Source organism: Columba livia, chromosome 1, assembly GCF_036013475.1.
Source record: "Columba livia isolate bColLiv1 breed racing homer chromosome 1, bColLiv1.pat.W.v2, whole genome shotgun sequence".
NCBI lineage: Eukaryota > Metazoa > Chordata > Aves > Columbiformes > Columbidae > Columba > Columba livia.
Window position 1 is genome coordinate 12,847,336 of NC_088602.1, and position 15,783 is coordinate 12,863,118.

General features: G+C 42.3%; 1 protein-coding gene across 1 annotated transcript; it reads left to right on the forward strand.

The window, feature by feature from the left end:
- Window positions 1–1,143: 1,143 nt before the first annotated feature.
- On the forward strand, window positions 1,144–7,940 carry C1H11orf97 (chromosome 1 C11orf97 homolog). The gene is made up of 4 exons (XM_065040722.1): window positions 1,144–1,439; window positions 2,443–2,547; window positions 5,420–5,600; window positions 7,474–7,940. The coding sequence occupies exons 1-3, from the start codon at window positions 1,178–1,180 to the stop codon at window positions 5,560–5,562; spliced, it is 510 nt and encodes a 169-aa protein (XP_064896794.1). The 5' UTR covers window positions 1,144–1,177; the 3' UTR covers window positions 5,563–5,600; window positions 7,474–7,940.
- The last annotated feature ends 7,843 nt before the right edge of the window (window positions 7,941–15,783 follow it).

Here is a 15,783-nt window from a genome sequence, read left to right on the forward strand (position 1 = left end):
AAGTCTCAACTTCAAGGAAGCAACCGCGGAGCAAACCTTCTTGCCAGGCAAACAGGACAGCTTCCCCTGTGCCCGCCAGCTGTGTTATCCATTGACTAGTTAACTGCCAGCTGCTCTTCTTTCTCAAAACTTCAACAGTGGCAAAACAAGGAGAGTCAAGTCCACTTCAGTCCAATAAACAGTGTAAGGAGCCATTGAAGGAGGAATGTTGTTTTTACAAAACTGGGGACCTGGCACCTGACCCCAGCGGGAGGGAAAAGACTGAGAGACATCAGACTATGAATCTTTAATGTAAAACAAAGTCTCTTTGAACCAATCTCGGGATGCAAACTGGTTACTGTATTTAAAAAGTTAAGCTAAGGGGAAGGGAAACCAAAGAGCCAGGAATCCATATTTGAAATAAATCAATAAGATTGTTAGAATTAGATGAATGACATAGGCAAACTAAGGCAGGTGTCGGGTAGTTTGTAAACCCTTTAATATTGCACTAATTGGGAACAGGGGAGGGAATTCGCGGCCCAGATTTGGGATGGATAGAGGCAGGGGCTTTTTGCCCTATTCTGTGTGCCTACTATTAGGCAGCACACCCAGTCTTGCAAAACCATTAATAAAATATGCTTTGCTGAGAGAACCTGCCTGGGCCTATTATATTAGAAAGGTAATTGTTTCCTACAAACAGCATCTCAAGATGCCTCATTTTATTAAAAGCATTATTAAAACCAATACAGTATTTTTAAGTATTAGTAGATTTACATCATCCATCCGGTGAAACTGGACTCATCTTTCTTTATTTCCATCAGTCGTCATTGCCTCAGATGAGGGCAGTGGAAACACCCCACAGGGTACAAGACACTCATGCCTGCTGCTGAGTGTGGTGGCGCTGAGGGACACAAAGGAGGAGCCGCTGATACCGAGAGCAGAGCCGTTAACGATAACTCAGGCTGCCACACACCCTGTGCCCCAAGTGGGCATGAGGTGGGCACGGCCTGCAGTCCCCTGGGGATGGGACTGCCCGCACCCCGCCTCGGCGGTGCTCCCTCTGTTAAACCCCGGGCTGTGGGAGGGGGAAAAGGCCCCAACTGTGACGTGCGATGGCGACCCCGGGCTGTCCGGGGACACACGGCAGCAGGTGGCTCCGTCCCGCGGCACTCGCGCCCCGCCGAGACGCAGCCCTAACATGGCGGAGGGCGGGCCGGGCGCTGCCAACCCGCTCTGTCCCGCGGGGGCTCCGGGCCCCGCCGCTGCGCTCCCTGCTGCCGGCGGGGCAGGGCCGGACCGCCTGCGCCCGCCCCCGCTGCTGGGGCAACCGGCCCGTCCGGCTCCTACCTGCCAGGGCGCGGCGGCGGCCATGAGGGCGGCGAGCGAGGAGCTGTTGACGGTGGCGGTCGAGGAGTCGGGCAGCGGCGTGCGCGGCGAGGCGGCGGCCGGCGGGCAGCCCTGTGAGCGCCGCGATCCCCCGGCCCGGCGGCGGGGCCGCCTCACCGCCCCCTGGGGCCGCCGTTACCCGTCCCCAGCCTGGCCCTGCCGCCGTGTCCCCTCGGGGCTGCCGGGCCTTTCCCCCGCTGGTCCCCGCGCCTGGGGCCCCTCACCTCCCACAGCCCCCCGCACCTCACCAAAGCGGTGCCCTGTCAGAGGGGGACTCCCCTGCTCCATGAGCTGCCCTAATCCCTCTTCACCTCCTTGGAGACCTTCAGTGAGCACGTCTCCTTGGAGATCTCGCCCTGCCTTAGATTGTTCGCCCTGGGGAGACATAGCAGCCATGTCTCCCCAGCACCCGGGGTGGCCTTGGCTCCCTCCTCACCACACCACAGCGCACCAGCACTCCAGCACTCCCATCTGAGACCTGTCCACCTCGCTCCTGCCCTTGGGAATCGCACCATGCTGGGCAGCAAGGCCTGAACCCTGCCACGTATTTGTAAATCATTTGCTTTCAACAGTATTAAAAGCAGAGCAGCATAACAGTCTGATGAGGAGCAGCTGAGGGAACTGGGGCTGTTCAGCTTGGAGAAAAGGAGGCTGAGGGGAGACCTTATCACTGTCTGCAACTACCTGAAAGGAGGTTGTAGCATGGAGGGGGTTGGTCTCTTCTCCTGAGTAGCAAGTGACAGGACAAGAGGAAATGGCCTCAAGTTGCACCAGGGGAGATTTAGATTGGATATCAGGAAAAAATTATTCACAGAAGGGGTTGTCAGGCATTGGAACAGGCTGCCCAGGGAAGTGGTGGAGTCACCATCCCTGGAAGTGTTTAAAAGGCATTTAGACAAGGTTCTTAGGGGCATGGTTTAGTGTTAGGTTAAAGGTTGGACTCAGTGATCTTGAGGGTCTCTTCCAACTGAAATGATTCTACGATTCTATTCTAAAGTGACATTACAATTGGCAAAGCATGTTAGCATTCAGAGGGGTTAAAATAACTGGTTCTTTTGTAATATGTTTTACTAACAGGGAAGAAACTTGCGTATGTTGAGCCATCTAGGAGGGTCAAAGAAATACTAGAAGAAGAGCTTTGTTTTTGGAAAGAAGCATGCCAAGTTAAACACCCAGCTGCAGGTAATCCTCCTTATCAGCAAATAGCAAGCATTTTTCAGGATGAATAAAATGTACATTGTTCTGAGGAGCTGTGGCAAAGTTACTATTTACAAAAAAAATCCTGGAATATTTAGAAACATCCATGGGGAACATTTAGAAACAGAAGAATTACTTACAGTCTCTATTACTTCTTTGGTTTTAGTCTGAAATTAGAGGAGCATAGACAACGAGGATAATTCTATATGATCGATCAGTTTAATAAAATGTAAACAAATGCCAGGCAGTAGGGAGGTTTTGTTACCTTTTTCTTTGAAAGAAGTGCTGTAGTTATTAGAATACTTTGTCCCCTTCTGCTGTTCAAAACTGAAGTTGGCGTTGACAAGAACAAGTTGAAGTAAGAATGATAAGGGTAAATAAAGGACAGGAAAACAGTGAAAACAATTAGAAGATCAGTCTGTTTAGGCAGTGTAAAGGTTATGGAGAGACTTGATTACAGTAGGCAAATGACATTACAAATGGATGTCTAAGAGGGAACAAGGTGGGGTTGGTCTAGCTAAACTATTGAAAGTTCTGAGAACTGGAGGTAAAAATGAGGTAAGATCAAAGTAGACGTAATTAGTGTTTTTTAAGTAGAAAAGAACTTAATGTTGGGACAATTTAACAAAAAACACTTAGATACACCCTTTTTAATGCACACTTTAAATATTTTGTACTTAAACTGGTAGCCTTGGCCGAGGCTCATTTGCTAGTCTTTGTGCAAGGAGCCCGAGGGCACATGATTCATGTAAGACAAAACTTACATCATGCTTGCAGCCGTAAGATCTATTAATCTAATCGTAGAAAATCAGTTTTGAGAAGTTTGTAATGTTTAAGGATAGGTCATCTTATCTGGATGACTACAAGGTCTTACTACCTTTATCAGCCAAGCTGTTGTATTTTATTAGGTACCTCTCTGTATAGTTCACTGAGTAACGCTGGTTATTCCACAGCTTCTCTCATTAGTTTGTTCTAGTGGTTGGTGTATTGAAAAACAAAACAAAAGCCTGATTAATAATTTGGATTTTCGTGATTCAGCCTTTCTTGGATATGTAACAGTGCCTTTTTTAGTATCCAGGATTTTCTCCCAGAGAAGGTTTATACATATATATTTGGGTTTGCCTCTTTAGGTACTCTCACCATTGTTTTGCCTCCTCTTTTAAAATGTGAATACTAAATCTGATCATGGCATTTCAGTATTTGTATCACTAGTAGCCTATGGAGAGGGAATAATTTACTTATTCTAGAGCTATATTAGAATATGAATTAGAGTTAACATTAGGACTAGGACCTTGAACTGTTTTTTGTCTGTTACTCCTAAATTCATTTTGCTTTTGCTCCCCAATACACAGTTCCTCTTCTGTAACCCCACATTCCCTTCCATAGGGTATAGCTCTTCCTTAGTTATATGAAGCTGCATTTTGTTGGAATAAGTGCACTGCTACATCTCCTAGTCATTACATCCTCCACAAATGTAATAAGGGCATTTTTGCCTTTGTTTCCAAATTTTGAAAATTTTGAAAGAAGTCTTTGTGTTTTCTCTTATGTACCATTGAGACCCAGGACTAATTTCACTAAAAATTAATGTAAAACAGTTGGATTCACAGCCAAAAATGTACCTAAGCCAGGTGATGTAGTCAATATCCTGTAAAGACCATTTGAACATGCAACTCCATTACTGTGATTAGGCTCCTTAGGCAATTATAGCACACACCTGCAAATTAACTATTATGTTAGCTCTGTTTACAGTAAGTGGAGAGAAAAAAAGGCACTTTGAAAACATAATTCTTCTGCCTTCTCCTAGGTACTGGCTCTGTAAGTGCCTGTTCGTTTCCCATTGACTGTAATGAGGTTCTGGACAAGTAGCAGAATTGCAGATGTTAACATCAGCCTGCTCAATCTGCTCATGCGTTTAGTGTTACTAAGAGCTGAACCCAACTGTATTTCATAGTGTTCATTTGCCAATAGATCAAAATTGTCTAGAATATTTCAGTTTCTTGTATGAATGGATGTTGCTATATAGGTTCTCATGATTTTTGGGGAGTCCTCCAATGAAATGTATGTTACAAAGTCTTAAAGTACTAAAGGTAATATAGAAACACTATTAAAAAAATAATTACAAGAATGTGTAATATGGATGTATAACAAGCTCAATGTATAAATCTTATGTATAGCATAATATGTTATATGCATAGCATAACAATGCTGTGTATAATAAAGTCAAATAGGTGTTAGTGTACAGATTATTCAGCAAGTACCTAGTTCCTTTTTCATCTTTATACATCTGGAGAATTAACGATGCTCCTTAAGTGCCCTGGGTCCTAATAAACAATTGTCAGGTTGGATGGTTACTGATTTACACAGTTTAGATGATTAGTAAGTTTATTGTTTTACATAAATTGGATGGTTAGTAAATTGTAACCTTTCCACAAAATAAAGTAGCTTTTTTGTTTTGGTGGTGTTGGTTTGGGGTTTTGGGGGGAGGATGTTGTTCTGCTGTCTTTTTATGAGGGCATTTGGCATTCCAGTATGACCAATACATCATGCTGGATGCATCAATGGCATTACTGCACTTTCTTACACATAAAAGATCAGGGGCCTCCTGCTTCAGTTAGCAGCCTGGCAGTCCTAGGCTATTCTACAGACAGTAGAGAGCATTATATACCTTTAGCAATCTGAATTGCTCTCTGAAATGTCAATCTCTTTTCATTACCTACAGAGGAAGATTGTAGTGCTCTGCTTAACTACTTCTAATTACTGTATAAACCAAAATGACTGTCTTTTTAAACTTACATTAATTCTAGAACAAGTTGAAGTAGTCAGTTATAACGGTATTATTTTGACAAATTCTTAACAGTGGCTCTGGAAGGAATTTGGAGTGTGAAAAAGAATTTCTCCCTCGGAAGCCTGAAACCAGTGTCACGGAACAAGAACAGTTTACTTTTACAGCCTCAATTCTACTCAAGGCATGGAGGAATGAAAAGTAAGAGTCAATATTAAGAAACTGTCACCGTAACACCTCATCTTAAAATTGCAGGGTAATATTATTTTATAATTCATAGATACCTCATAGGACTGTAGATCTGCTTTTTTCAATGTTATTTTTCATCAGATTACCTATATAGTCTTTCTCACCTCTTCACATCTTTTTGCAGAGCTAACCCACCTCTTCCTTTAAGTAGCCAACAGACTTGAAATAGTTCCATAAGGAACTTGTTTAGGACTGCTATGTTGAGTGACCTTATTTCATATGCTGAAACCTCTACTAAGCGTGGAATAATCACTTGTTGCCTACTGATGACTGGCAAGTGTTGGTTTTCTGTGCATAGTGAACCTTACTTGCCTTTCTTAACATCCGACCTTAACCAGTTCAAATGATTGGAAATGCCCTTGGTCCAACACACCTCCTAAAAAACTCTTGATCCAGGTAACATTTCAGGCGTTTCAGCATTTGCCTGCAATGGTCAGCTGGTGCTCTGGGCATGTATTTCTTTCTTTACAGTCAGCGGAGTGTGGCTTTTATGGAGCAGATCAGTTCCTTATGAGCTGGTAGATTTTAGTGTAGTCTTCTCAGTGTGCCCACTTTCTGTTTTTCAGTCAAATGTATTAACTTTGTAGTGGAAGGTGAAAGCTTCGAACCCTAAGGAAACACCAAGTCCATTAGCTTTGTAAGAGGAATATTGTTAGTTCCATGAGCTTGCAGAGTATGTGAACGCACCATATTTTGCTATTAAATGAAGCTGCTTCTTATGTTCTCAGGGGCTAGTGGTTTAAAAATACAACTAGCTGCTTGACTAACACCTTCCTTCCTCTCTTGATCTTGTGAGCTCTGGAGATAGTGGGATCTTGGTTACAACAGCAGCATTAATTAAGTTATTGCTGGTGTAAGTAGCATTTAGGCCTCTGCGGCTGTGCAGTCCTCTGCCATGGCTGCCTTTACTCTAGAAGTAGTGCTTGTAGGAATATTTTGATTATACAACCAGGCCTAATCTATGCTATGTATTAACTGAAGTAATTTCTGGTAGTAAACCAAGAAAATTCTAGCCACACCATAGAAAATACAACCAAAGAATGTCTCAGGGTTTGCAGATGTTGCCTGAACTCAGATACCTGAGGTTTCTAGTGAAGTCACACCGAGGTTTCAAAGATCCTGATCTACTCCATTTCATGTTAAGAGAAGCACAGCCTTAAAACAAAGCAGTTTCTTCAAATCAATTTAGGTGCTGAAATTTATGGGATCTGTTGGTTTTCTCTGGGAACTTAGATGTATCTTTATTCCTAAGTGCTGCTGCTAGAGAGAAGTGGTGCTCTCCTCACTAGCTATACTGCCTGGTTTGCAGCAGAATAGGCAGGTGACATGAGAGAAGGGCTGGCAGAAAAGAAACAAGACAAGAGAAACACTGGAAGCAATCTGGCTTTGGCTCCTGTACTCACCAGACCATTTCCATTCACACCCCTTCTTCTGTGTAAGGATCTGGCGAAGAAATGAAGTAGTAATAGTTGGGAGATAGAGTAGATACAGGCTGTGGAAATGGACTAAAAGGAAGAGCCTCCTCTGTTTAGTGCCAGAAGAAAAGGCACCACCGAAGAGAAAAGGAAGAAGCACAGACTAGGGGAATGAAAGAGGAGATGTAGGACAGAAGGTTGGGAATTCCTCAAGGGAACTGGAGAGAGGAGAACACAGTTCAGCAACACGGGTAAAAACCGAAAGAAATGAAGAAAATATGTAGGAGAAATAAGCAGAGGAGACAAAAAGAAAAAATATGTAGCTGTGTTGCTTAATTTACTGAAGTTAATGCATTTATTATTGTTCCTCCCATTCATTGCCTTTCCCTAAAAGTGACTGGTGGTTTTGGGGGCTCACTGTGTGGTGTTTCATCCATCCTTACCGTGGGTCTTGTTTTTTTCTAGATTGCTGAACTTTGTGCTGTGAAGACCCGAGCCTGTTTTGTTGCTTCAAATCAAACATCAAAATGACTGTCTGCCTTTGGAAATGTAGATTGGTATTTCTAAGGTTTTGAAGAAAGTTGTGCTTGGATAGGGAGCTATTTCTTCTATTTCGTTATTCTATTCATATCCTTGTACTGCTTTTTTGTCAGATGTTGTAGTAACCAAATCTGATCCATATTTCAGCCAGTGCTGAAGATGTTACAATCCAAAGATTACAAGATGTTCTTCTGACAAAAATCTACTACTGTGAAACTTGACATTGTCTTAGGCTTCTCTGCTCCAACGTCATTCTAAGTTCAGCAAAAGATTGTAATGTACGTGCCTTAAAATACCTTAGGCCTAGTTAATTCATTAAACTGAGCAGTTGATAAGCCAAGAGTTTGTGATTCAGTATCTAGCCTGATGTAATAAAAGTTTAACCCAAATAAGCCTGTGATGTCTCTGTCTGTATAAGAGTTATCACAGCGTCAAAGAACCACAGAGACAGCATGAAACCTGAAATAACCTGTCACTTTATTATCTACTCTTAACCATTATTACAGGGAAGTAATACCAAATGATCATTAGTTCGGTTTGTGTCACCACCCCACTTAGGAAACAAATGTGGATCCTTTTAGGTACTGTATAAAACCAGCTTTGGACGGTCTTGGATGATTGGAGGAGGTACCAGAGAAGTTAGTGGCATCTGCAATTACGGAACAGCGTCCACTCTGGTAGCAGAGGAGAGGCTGGAAGTTCTTTCTAGCAAAATGTCTGAGCTGGCGGAGCCTGAGCCTTGTGGGAGGAAGTGAAGAGCAGTAGTTGGAGAGTCCCAGCTCAGGGAGGTGGAAGTGCCTCTTTGCTGCCCCAAAGTGCAATCTGGGGAGGTTTGTTGTGGGGCTGAGAGCTGGGACAATGTGAAGATCGTGCTGAGTCTTGTCTGGACCTTGGACTTCTACTCCATGCTGCTCTTCCATGTGGACACCAACAGTACTTCCAGGGGAGACATGGGGTGTATCAAGCATAACTATGTTGCTGTAGGGTGAGGCAAAGACTTAGGTTCCCAGGTGGTTTCTCCTCAGTCCTATTGATGAGAAGGTAGGGCTTGAGGAATGGATGAATCCTGTAGGTCAACTCTTAATTGCACAGCTGGCACAGAAAATGGGGAACTGACTTTTATGACTCTGATGTGTCCCCTCTTTGAGGACAAAGAACTGCTGGGAAGAGATGAGATTCACGTCAAAAAGTGGAGCAAAAGCTGTGTTAGTGCCATGCCTAGAAGGATCCATGACTGTTTCAGAAGTGCTGCAGTAATGCAAGAAATACAGAGTAGTGATCTTTGCGTGGCCGATGCGGGGAGCAGAACTGTAAGTAGGAGTGACGGGTGGGAGATGACAACCCATGATCAGGTGAGGAAGTGGTAGACCAGGCATTCCTGTCATCGTGTTTAACAATCTAACTTAATGATCAATCTTTGCTGTATTTCTAGAATAATTGTAACACATTCTTTTCCAACTTAATAACACTTAGCACTTATCCTGCAGTTTTCATTGCCAGAATTCTTCCCAAACATCTCTCCAGCACATCTGTGAGATGAACAAATGTCACTTTTTTTTTTTTAAGGAGGGAATTGTATAGTGAAAAAATTACCTAGCACTGATGGATAATTTAAAATCAGAGTTGAAGAGTTCCTTATTCCCAGTGCTAACTCAGCCTGGTAATTCACATCTTTCCTGAGGTGTGATCTGAAAAGGTGGAGATGCGATTTGCCTCTGGGGCTCTCAAATCCTAAGGAAGTATTTAAACCACACTGAATATTGTTAAAGAAGGAACAGTATCAGTGACAACTTTGTAAAGCTAGACTTTGTTTACCTTTGATTTTTTTATGATTATCTGTGAATGAAATGTTCAGTTTTTGATTGTCTGGAACTCTTCTCTGACACTGTCAGTTTGGTTTTATTTTTGTATCAGTGAGAAGGGAAAAAAAAAAAACAAACCCACAACACCTTAGTTGGCTCCAAGCCAACGCTTTTCAGCATTTCCATTTGATTTCTAAAAGAAAAATTAATTATTGGCACTGAAAACTGCACCTGAGGCACTGGAGGAGTAGCTGCTTTTGAAAACATTATTCTCACTTTTAAAATGCAAATTTGATCATGAACCACACAATAATGTTTGAAAAAACACTGGGTTTTCAGATAGAGCCTTTGATTAAGCTTGTTGCATCTCGCTCCTGCTCCTTGCTTTATTTTTATTCTGCTCTTCCTCTGTTTTCTCATCTGTAGTAGTTTCTTTTTTCATGATCTTGTTTTAAAATTTTCCAAATGAAAATATTTTCTGGTCTGTTCTGGATTGCTTCACCAGCTCAGTTTTACTGCAACAAAGGCAGATTTGTGAATCTCATTTATGCCTTTGCTCCTTCTTCCTTCTTGAGCAACCTTGTACAACAGAGAAATATCTTTAGATCTTTTCTACTGAATATTTTATTTCAGTTACAAGGCTTGGGTAATTCTTAGCTAGTCTGAAATACTCATGTTCATGACCTTTTTATGTGTCTCATCTTTCATTTGAATAAAACTAAGCAATTTGTTTAAATATTACAACATTACATAGTATTATAGTAATGGTATTAATATTACTATGTTTATAATATATTTACAATATTTTATTAAATGGGGTTTCAGGTTATTTAAATTAATTGTGCTCAAGTTTTAACACAGCAATCTTTTACTAACTGTTCAGCTACACTTTTCTCTTAGTTTTTTAATGTTATTTCATTTCCAAACTAAATAGTGCTGTTTTGAAAGAGAAATATTATCATTGCTTCCATGTATTAATAATAGTGTTCAAACACTGACGTCATTCAAAGTCTATATCTACATTATCAAGGAATGAAGCACAATAGGAGGGCGTCAAGTGATTAAAGAAACTGGTGTTGAGAGCCCCATCACTAGACTACATGTGGTTTAGAAGATTTACTTCAAACTAGAGCCAATGTTATCTCCTGGACTGAAACATCACCTCCATGCTTGGAGTTCAAAGATGTTTGAAGACAAACTCTACCACAAACCCTTGCCCTCTGGCCTGGGGGATGCTCACGGGGTAAAAAAAGGGGGCATCATATGCAGTCCAGTGCTCCAAAAACCAAGGAAGACTGAAATTCATAATAACTGCCAACAAATATCCACAGAGAGCCAAATTCAGGCTTTCTGGTACACACGCGCATGTCAAAGTATCCAGGGATCATGTGGTTTTGGTGGCAAAATTTTTGCCTCTGATTTTGGCTCTGGTCTACACTGGTGAACAACAAACATATGAGCTGCAATGGAAGGTTGAAGAGTGTTCTGGGACAGGATCCTTCAGCCACAGTGTTGCAGCAGCTTTGCTCATGCCTGTGCCTTGACCTGGAAACATCAACTTTACGTAGTTTTAATCCAGCCCAGCTCATGGTCACAAGCAGAACTATAGCCAGGTAGGGTATTTTAACATTGCATTTACCGCTTGTGCCATAATGTGGGCTTGTCTGTCGAGAAGCTGTTCATCCAACACGGCAGGCATCAACTTTCAACTGGTTCTTTTATCTCTCATTGTATTTCAGAATTTTAAACTTCCAAGCAGAAACATCTTAATCCTGAATATGAAACACTAGCTAATCAAATTACAGGCATTTAAACTTTTTGCTAAAATACAGCATGCAATTTATACAGAACAAACTTTTATAGCTCTTTTTCATACAGCATTTAGGTTCTTACTTAGCAAAAACTTGCATTAAAACCATGGAGACTATTTATGAAGAAGAGATTTCAAAGTCATTCTAGTGTCATCTTGGTGGCAGACAGCAGCCTGCTGCTCTTTGAAGCTGATCACGTTTTCTTAGGATAAAAAACTCTACAGGGCTTCCCTGGTTGACAGAATATCTGGTTTGATAGCTGAAAGTACAGCCACATCTTGCAGCACCTTTAAAACTGTGTTTGCAAGACAAAAAACTTCAAAGACTTTTCTAGGCTTAAATTCTTCTCAAGTGTGACAAAACAGAGTGAGTCAGAGTAGAAGAGGAAGCCAGCTGGGAAGCTCTAGGCAAAAATATTTACTGCTGTTAGAAAAGGCAAACGTTTAACCCTCAAATAAGCAAAATATTTTCCATTTTGCAACAGCTTCATTACTAATGGCCAGCATTTTGGTTTAAATTCCTGACTATCAGCAACAGCAGAGCTTACTCTGGTTTCCACAGAGTAGCTAAACCACAGTTCCCCGGGTTGTGTATACAGCGCCAAGAAGTCGGTGTGGTCCTCAGTCCGTGGAGCTTTCTGCTGGGATGGTTTACCCCCAAAGCAGGCAAAACCAGGTGTGTTTCCTCTAGTAACGCTACTCAACCTTCATCATGTTGTACTTCCCAGTGACATCTGCGGAGTGTTTCCCAAGTCAGAGTGAACAAAACTGCTTGACAAAACCCTACCAGCACCCAGTAGCTGATCACGATCATGCCACTGACATGCTGCCGTGGTGATATTTCTTCTCATGAAGAGAAATGAGACATGACAAAGGAGAGAGAAATCCCTCGTGTACGCACAGGTCTGAGGACACCTGACTCCCAACCCTGGTCCTGACAGTGAGGCCGCTCCCTGTGTCTCTCACTCTACAGCAACACACCGCATCTTGCTTGTAAGTTTACTACACCAAAATTTCTAGGACGCTGCTGGACTATTAGTTGAAGACACACCTATTGTTACTTTCGGTAGTGACTAAGATGAATATCAAACTAAAATATATTTCTGTGCTATCATCTCCCACATTGTGAGGAGTTTGAAGAACACATAGTGATAGCAAAACAATTGGATCTGTCATTTGTAAAAATTCAAAAGTATGTCTTGAAAATTGTTTTAATCATGCTATAGATACAAATTCTATAAAGACTTCTGAACTAGTGGACTCCTCACAACATGTAAACATGTATTTAGTCTCCACAGAGGCAGATGTAACATGAAAAGGAACTTATGGTGACAGTATTACTCACACAAACATTTTAGGCTACTGTCCTCTCATCTAAATTGAGCTAATTCTTATTTGCCATAATAAGACAAATAGGAAATAATATTGGATTTCCATGCTGTATATACCATTGGAACTTACTGTGGATTTCAGCAATAGCTTTCTTCAATATGTAGTGCAGAGCTTTAGCTCTAGGCGAGTTGACAAATATAGAAATCCTCATTTTGATCTCATGCTAAATAATTCAACAGATTTGTTCCCGTATGACAATAGTGTTAAAGTGGATGCCATTGCAGTGCAGCTGAACATCATGCTGAAGTTTTACTATGGGACTGCAAAAAATCTAAAGTAACTAGCCAACGCTTGCTAGTAATTTCCATAGGGAAAGCATATAAATATTTATAAATATTTATATATGTATATATTTTTTTTTTTTCAAATTTGTCACTGCTTGGCTTCCATGTTGAGTTGTCCTGAAACATTACATAAACCCTGAATTAATGCCAACATTTTTGTTGGCTCTACTGTGCTATCCTACTGTTGTAGGATAAGGTCTGGCATTGTCAATGTAATTAGCTAGGCTTTGGAACTGGAATGGCTCAGCATCAAACTGCAAGCAATGGAAATGAAAACTTACCTAGACAAAAACTCCTCCAAGGTCATATATCAATGCTGAAATTTACTTTCCTGAAGCAAAATAAGAATGTCCATTGCAGCTGATACTGTCAAGTTTATTGAATTAATCAGAATTCCACAGAAGTCAATTGAGGTCTCCCACTGCCAGTCATGGGTCTGAAATTTCTCACATTATCTGTAAAAACAGGTAAAATTACTAACAGCAGTGCTTTTGGACCACTCTGAATCCCTAATTAAGGCAGACTAGGGTAGTGTTCATCATAGCGGATGGGTTCTGGATTGATTCTAGGTACAGCTCCTGTCCTCAGAGGATTTGGCTTTCCTTTAGCCTTATATTTCTACATTTGTTTGCAGTTTTCTAATGGGGTAAAATAATTCTCCCAGACTCCCATTTTGTGACTAAAATCAGTGTTACTTGTCAAGATAGGTTCCATGTTTATCGCACTAAGAGATGTGGTTTTGCTACTGTTGGCTAGCACACTGTTTTTCAGACAATACTGAATTAGAAAGCTGGGTTGACATCTTGGCTTGTACAACTTCAGAGAGGCCTTGAGAAACATGGAGTGAGCCAGAAGAAAACTTGGAAAGTTCAGGAAGGAGAAAGAGGAAGTTCTGCATGTGGAACAGAAAATTCCCATGCACCGGTACACACAGGGAACTGGCTGGCTGATTAACAAGCATGCTGGAAAGGACCTAGGGGGTAGATGAACATCAAGCTGAATGTGAGTTCTCCTCAAAAATAAAGCAAGCCATATGCTGGGCAACGTCAGAAGTACGTCCAGCACGGCTAGGGCTGGCAATGGTGCTCCTCTGAGTGGGAGGGTGGATTAGTGACCCCCAGAGATCCCTTCCAGCCAAAATGGCACATTGGAGCAGAGGCAGTAAGGTACCAACTATCACCACAGCTGTTGGCGTTTCTTATATTTTACAAGTACTTACAACATGGACAACGGAAGTCTGCAAGCGCTTTTCATAGAATCACAGAATCATAGAACAGTTTGGGTTGGAAGGGGCATTCAGATCTCATCTAGTCCAATCCCCTGCCATGAGCAGGGACAGATCACCCAGATCAGGTTGCTCAGAGCCCCATCCAGCCTGGCCTTGAATGTTTCCAGGGATGGGGCATCCACCACCTCTCTGGGCAACCTGGGTCGGTGTTTTACTACTTTGATTGTAAAAAATTTCTTCCTCATGTCTGGCCTGAATTTCCCCTTTTTCAGTTTAAAACCATCACTGCTTGTCCTATTGTGATAGGCCCTTCTGAAAATTCTGTCCCCGTCTTTCTTATCGGCCCCTTTCAAGTACTGGAAAGGCCGCAATAAGGTTTCCCCAGAGCCTTCTCTTCTCCAGGCTGAACAACCCCAGCTCTCTCAGCCTGTCCTCCCAGCAGAGCTGTTCCAGCCTCTGATCATTCCTGTGGCTCCTCTGGCCCCTCTCCAACAGGTCCATGTCTTTCCTGCACTGAGGGCTCCAGAGCTGGACACAGGACTCCAGGTGGGGTCTCACCAGAGCGGAGCAGAGGGGCAGAATCGCCTCCCTCCACCTGCTGGCCACGCTCCTTCTGATGCAGCCCAAGATAAAACTGGCCTTCTGGGCTGCAAGTGCAAGTGGTTCATGTCCAGTCTTTAATTCTTTAAGTACATTTACTAAGTTTTCGGATGCACTTGACCCACTTACTAGCCTAACACCAAACTCACACACACCTGTTCTTTATTTTGGGGTGTAAACAGGCTTGAATCACTTTTTTTACTATTTTAGAGACAAGTCACAGGGCCTCGACCTATGTATTATGTAAAAGCTATGCTGCAATCCAAATGGTCAGTGAGAACTTATGCTTGGTGTAACTCCACTGCTTTCAGATGACCTTGGATCTATAGCTCTTTGATATGAATATGTGTAGTGTCAGAACTGTAAACTCCCCAGATGTGTTCAAACAGTCTCTGCACTGTGGGAATCAATGACCCCTTAGATCACTGAAGCAAATGACTTGGGGAAAAAAGTTTCAAGCCTGATATACTTTCACAGACCAGCTCTGGAAAAAGTAATTTTCTGTTAACCATGAGGTTTTGTAGTTTAAACAGCTGTGAGATTTAACAATTTTAATATAAACATCCATGTTTCTAAGCAAGTTTTAAAAGGACAAAAAAATCCTCTTCTTTAATTTATTTTCCTTTAGTTTTTCAAATTGTTCATCCTTTTAGAGGTGCTTGAAACTGGTTGAATTTGACAGGCATTCAAAGCTACTGTGGCTGCTCTAACTTCTTTTTTCTTAAATAAGTGGTTTATTCAAAGCTTGTCTCAACTTCACTCTCTAAATTGCAACTGTTTCAAAAGAAAATCCCCTGCCGCTTCCACAGTATCTCTGCAAGGGCTCCCGGTGCTCCATGTAAACCGTAGCTCAGCTGGTGCGGTGAAAAACTTTTGCAGGAGTTTAAAATCTCTCGCTATTTCAGGTGCGGACTGGGAGACACAAGTGAGAAGGCGCATGGGAAGCAGCGGAGCAGTCCTGCTGTCTCCTGGGCGAGATGGCACGGAGAGAGGAGACTGCGTTTGCCTTCATGGGGTACACACGGGTCCTCTGGCCCGTGCTCCCACCTGCCGTCCCAGGGTGCGGGTACCCCGAAGCTCCCTGCCAGCCATCACCGCACCCCTCCCTGGTTGTGCCCG

What these genes read in the sequence shown, in the direction of transcription:
- C1H11orf97 (XM_065040722.1), top strand. Translation starts at nt 1,178, where the DNA reads ATGGCGGAGGGCGGGCCGGGCGCTGCCAACCCGCTCTGTCCCGCGGGG. An exon ending in GGCGGCCGGCGGGCAGCCCT is followed by an intron (nt 1,440 to 2,442) that starts GTGAGCGCCGCG and finishes TTTTACTAACAG; the next exon opens with GGAAGAAACTTGCGTATGTT. An exon ending in AGTTAAACACCCAGCTGCAG is followed by an intron (nt 2,548 to 5,419) that starts GTAATCCTCCTT and finishes AATTCTTAACAG; the next exon opens with TGGCTCTGGAAGGAATTTGG.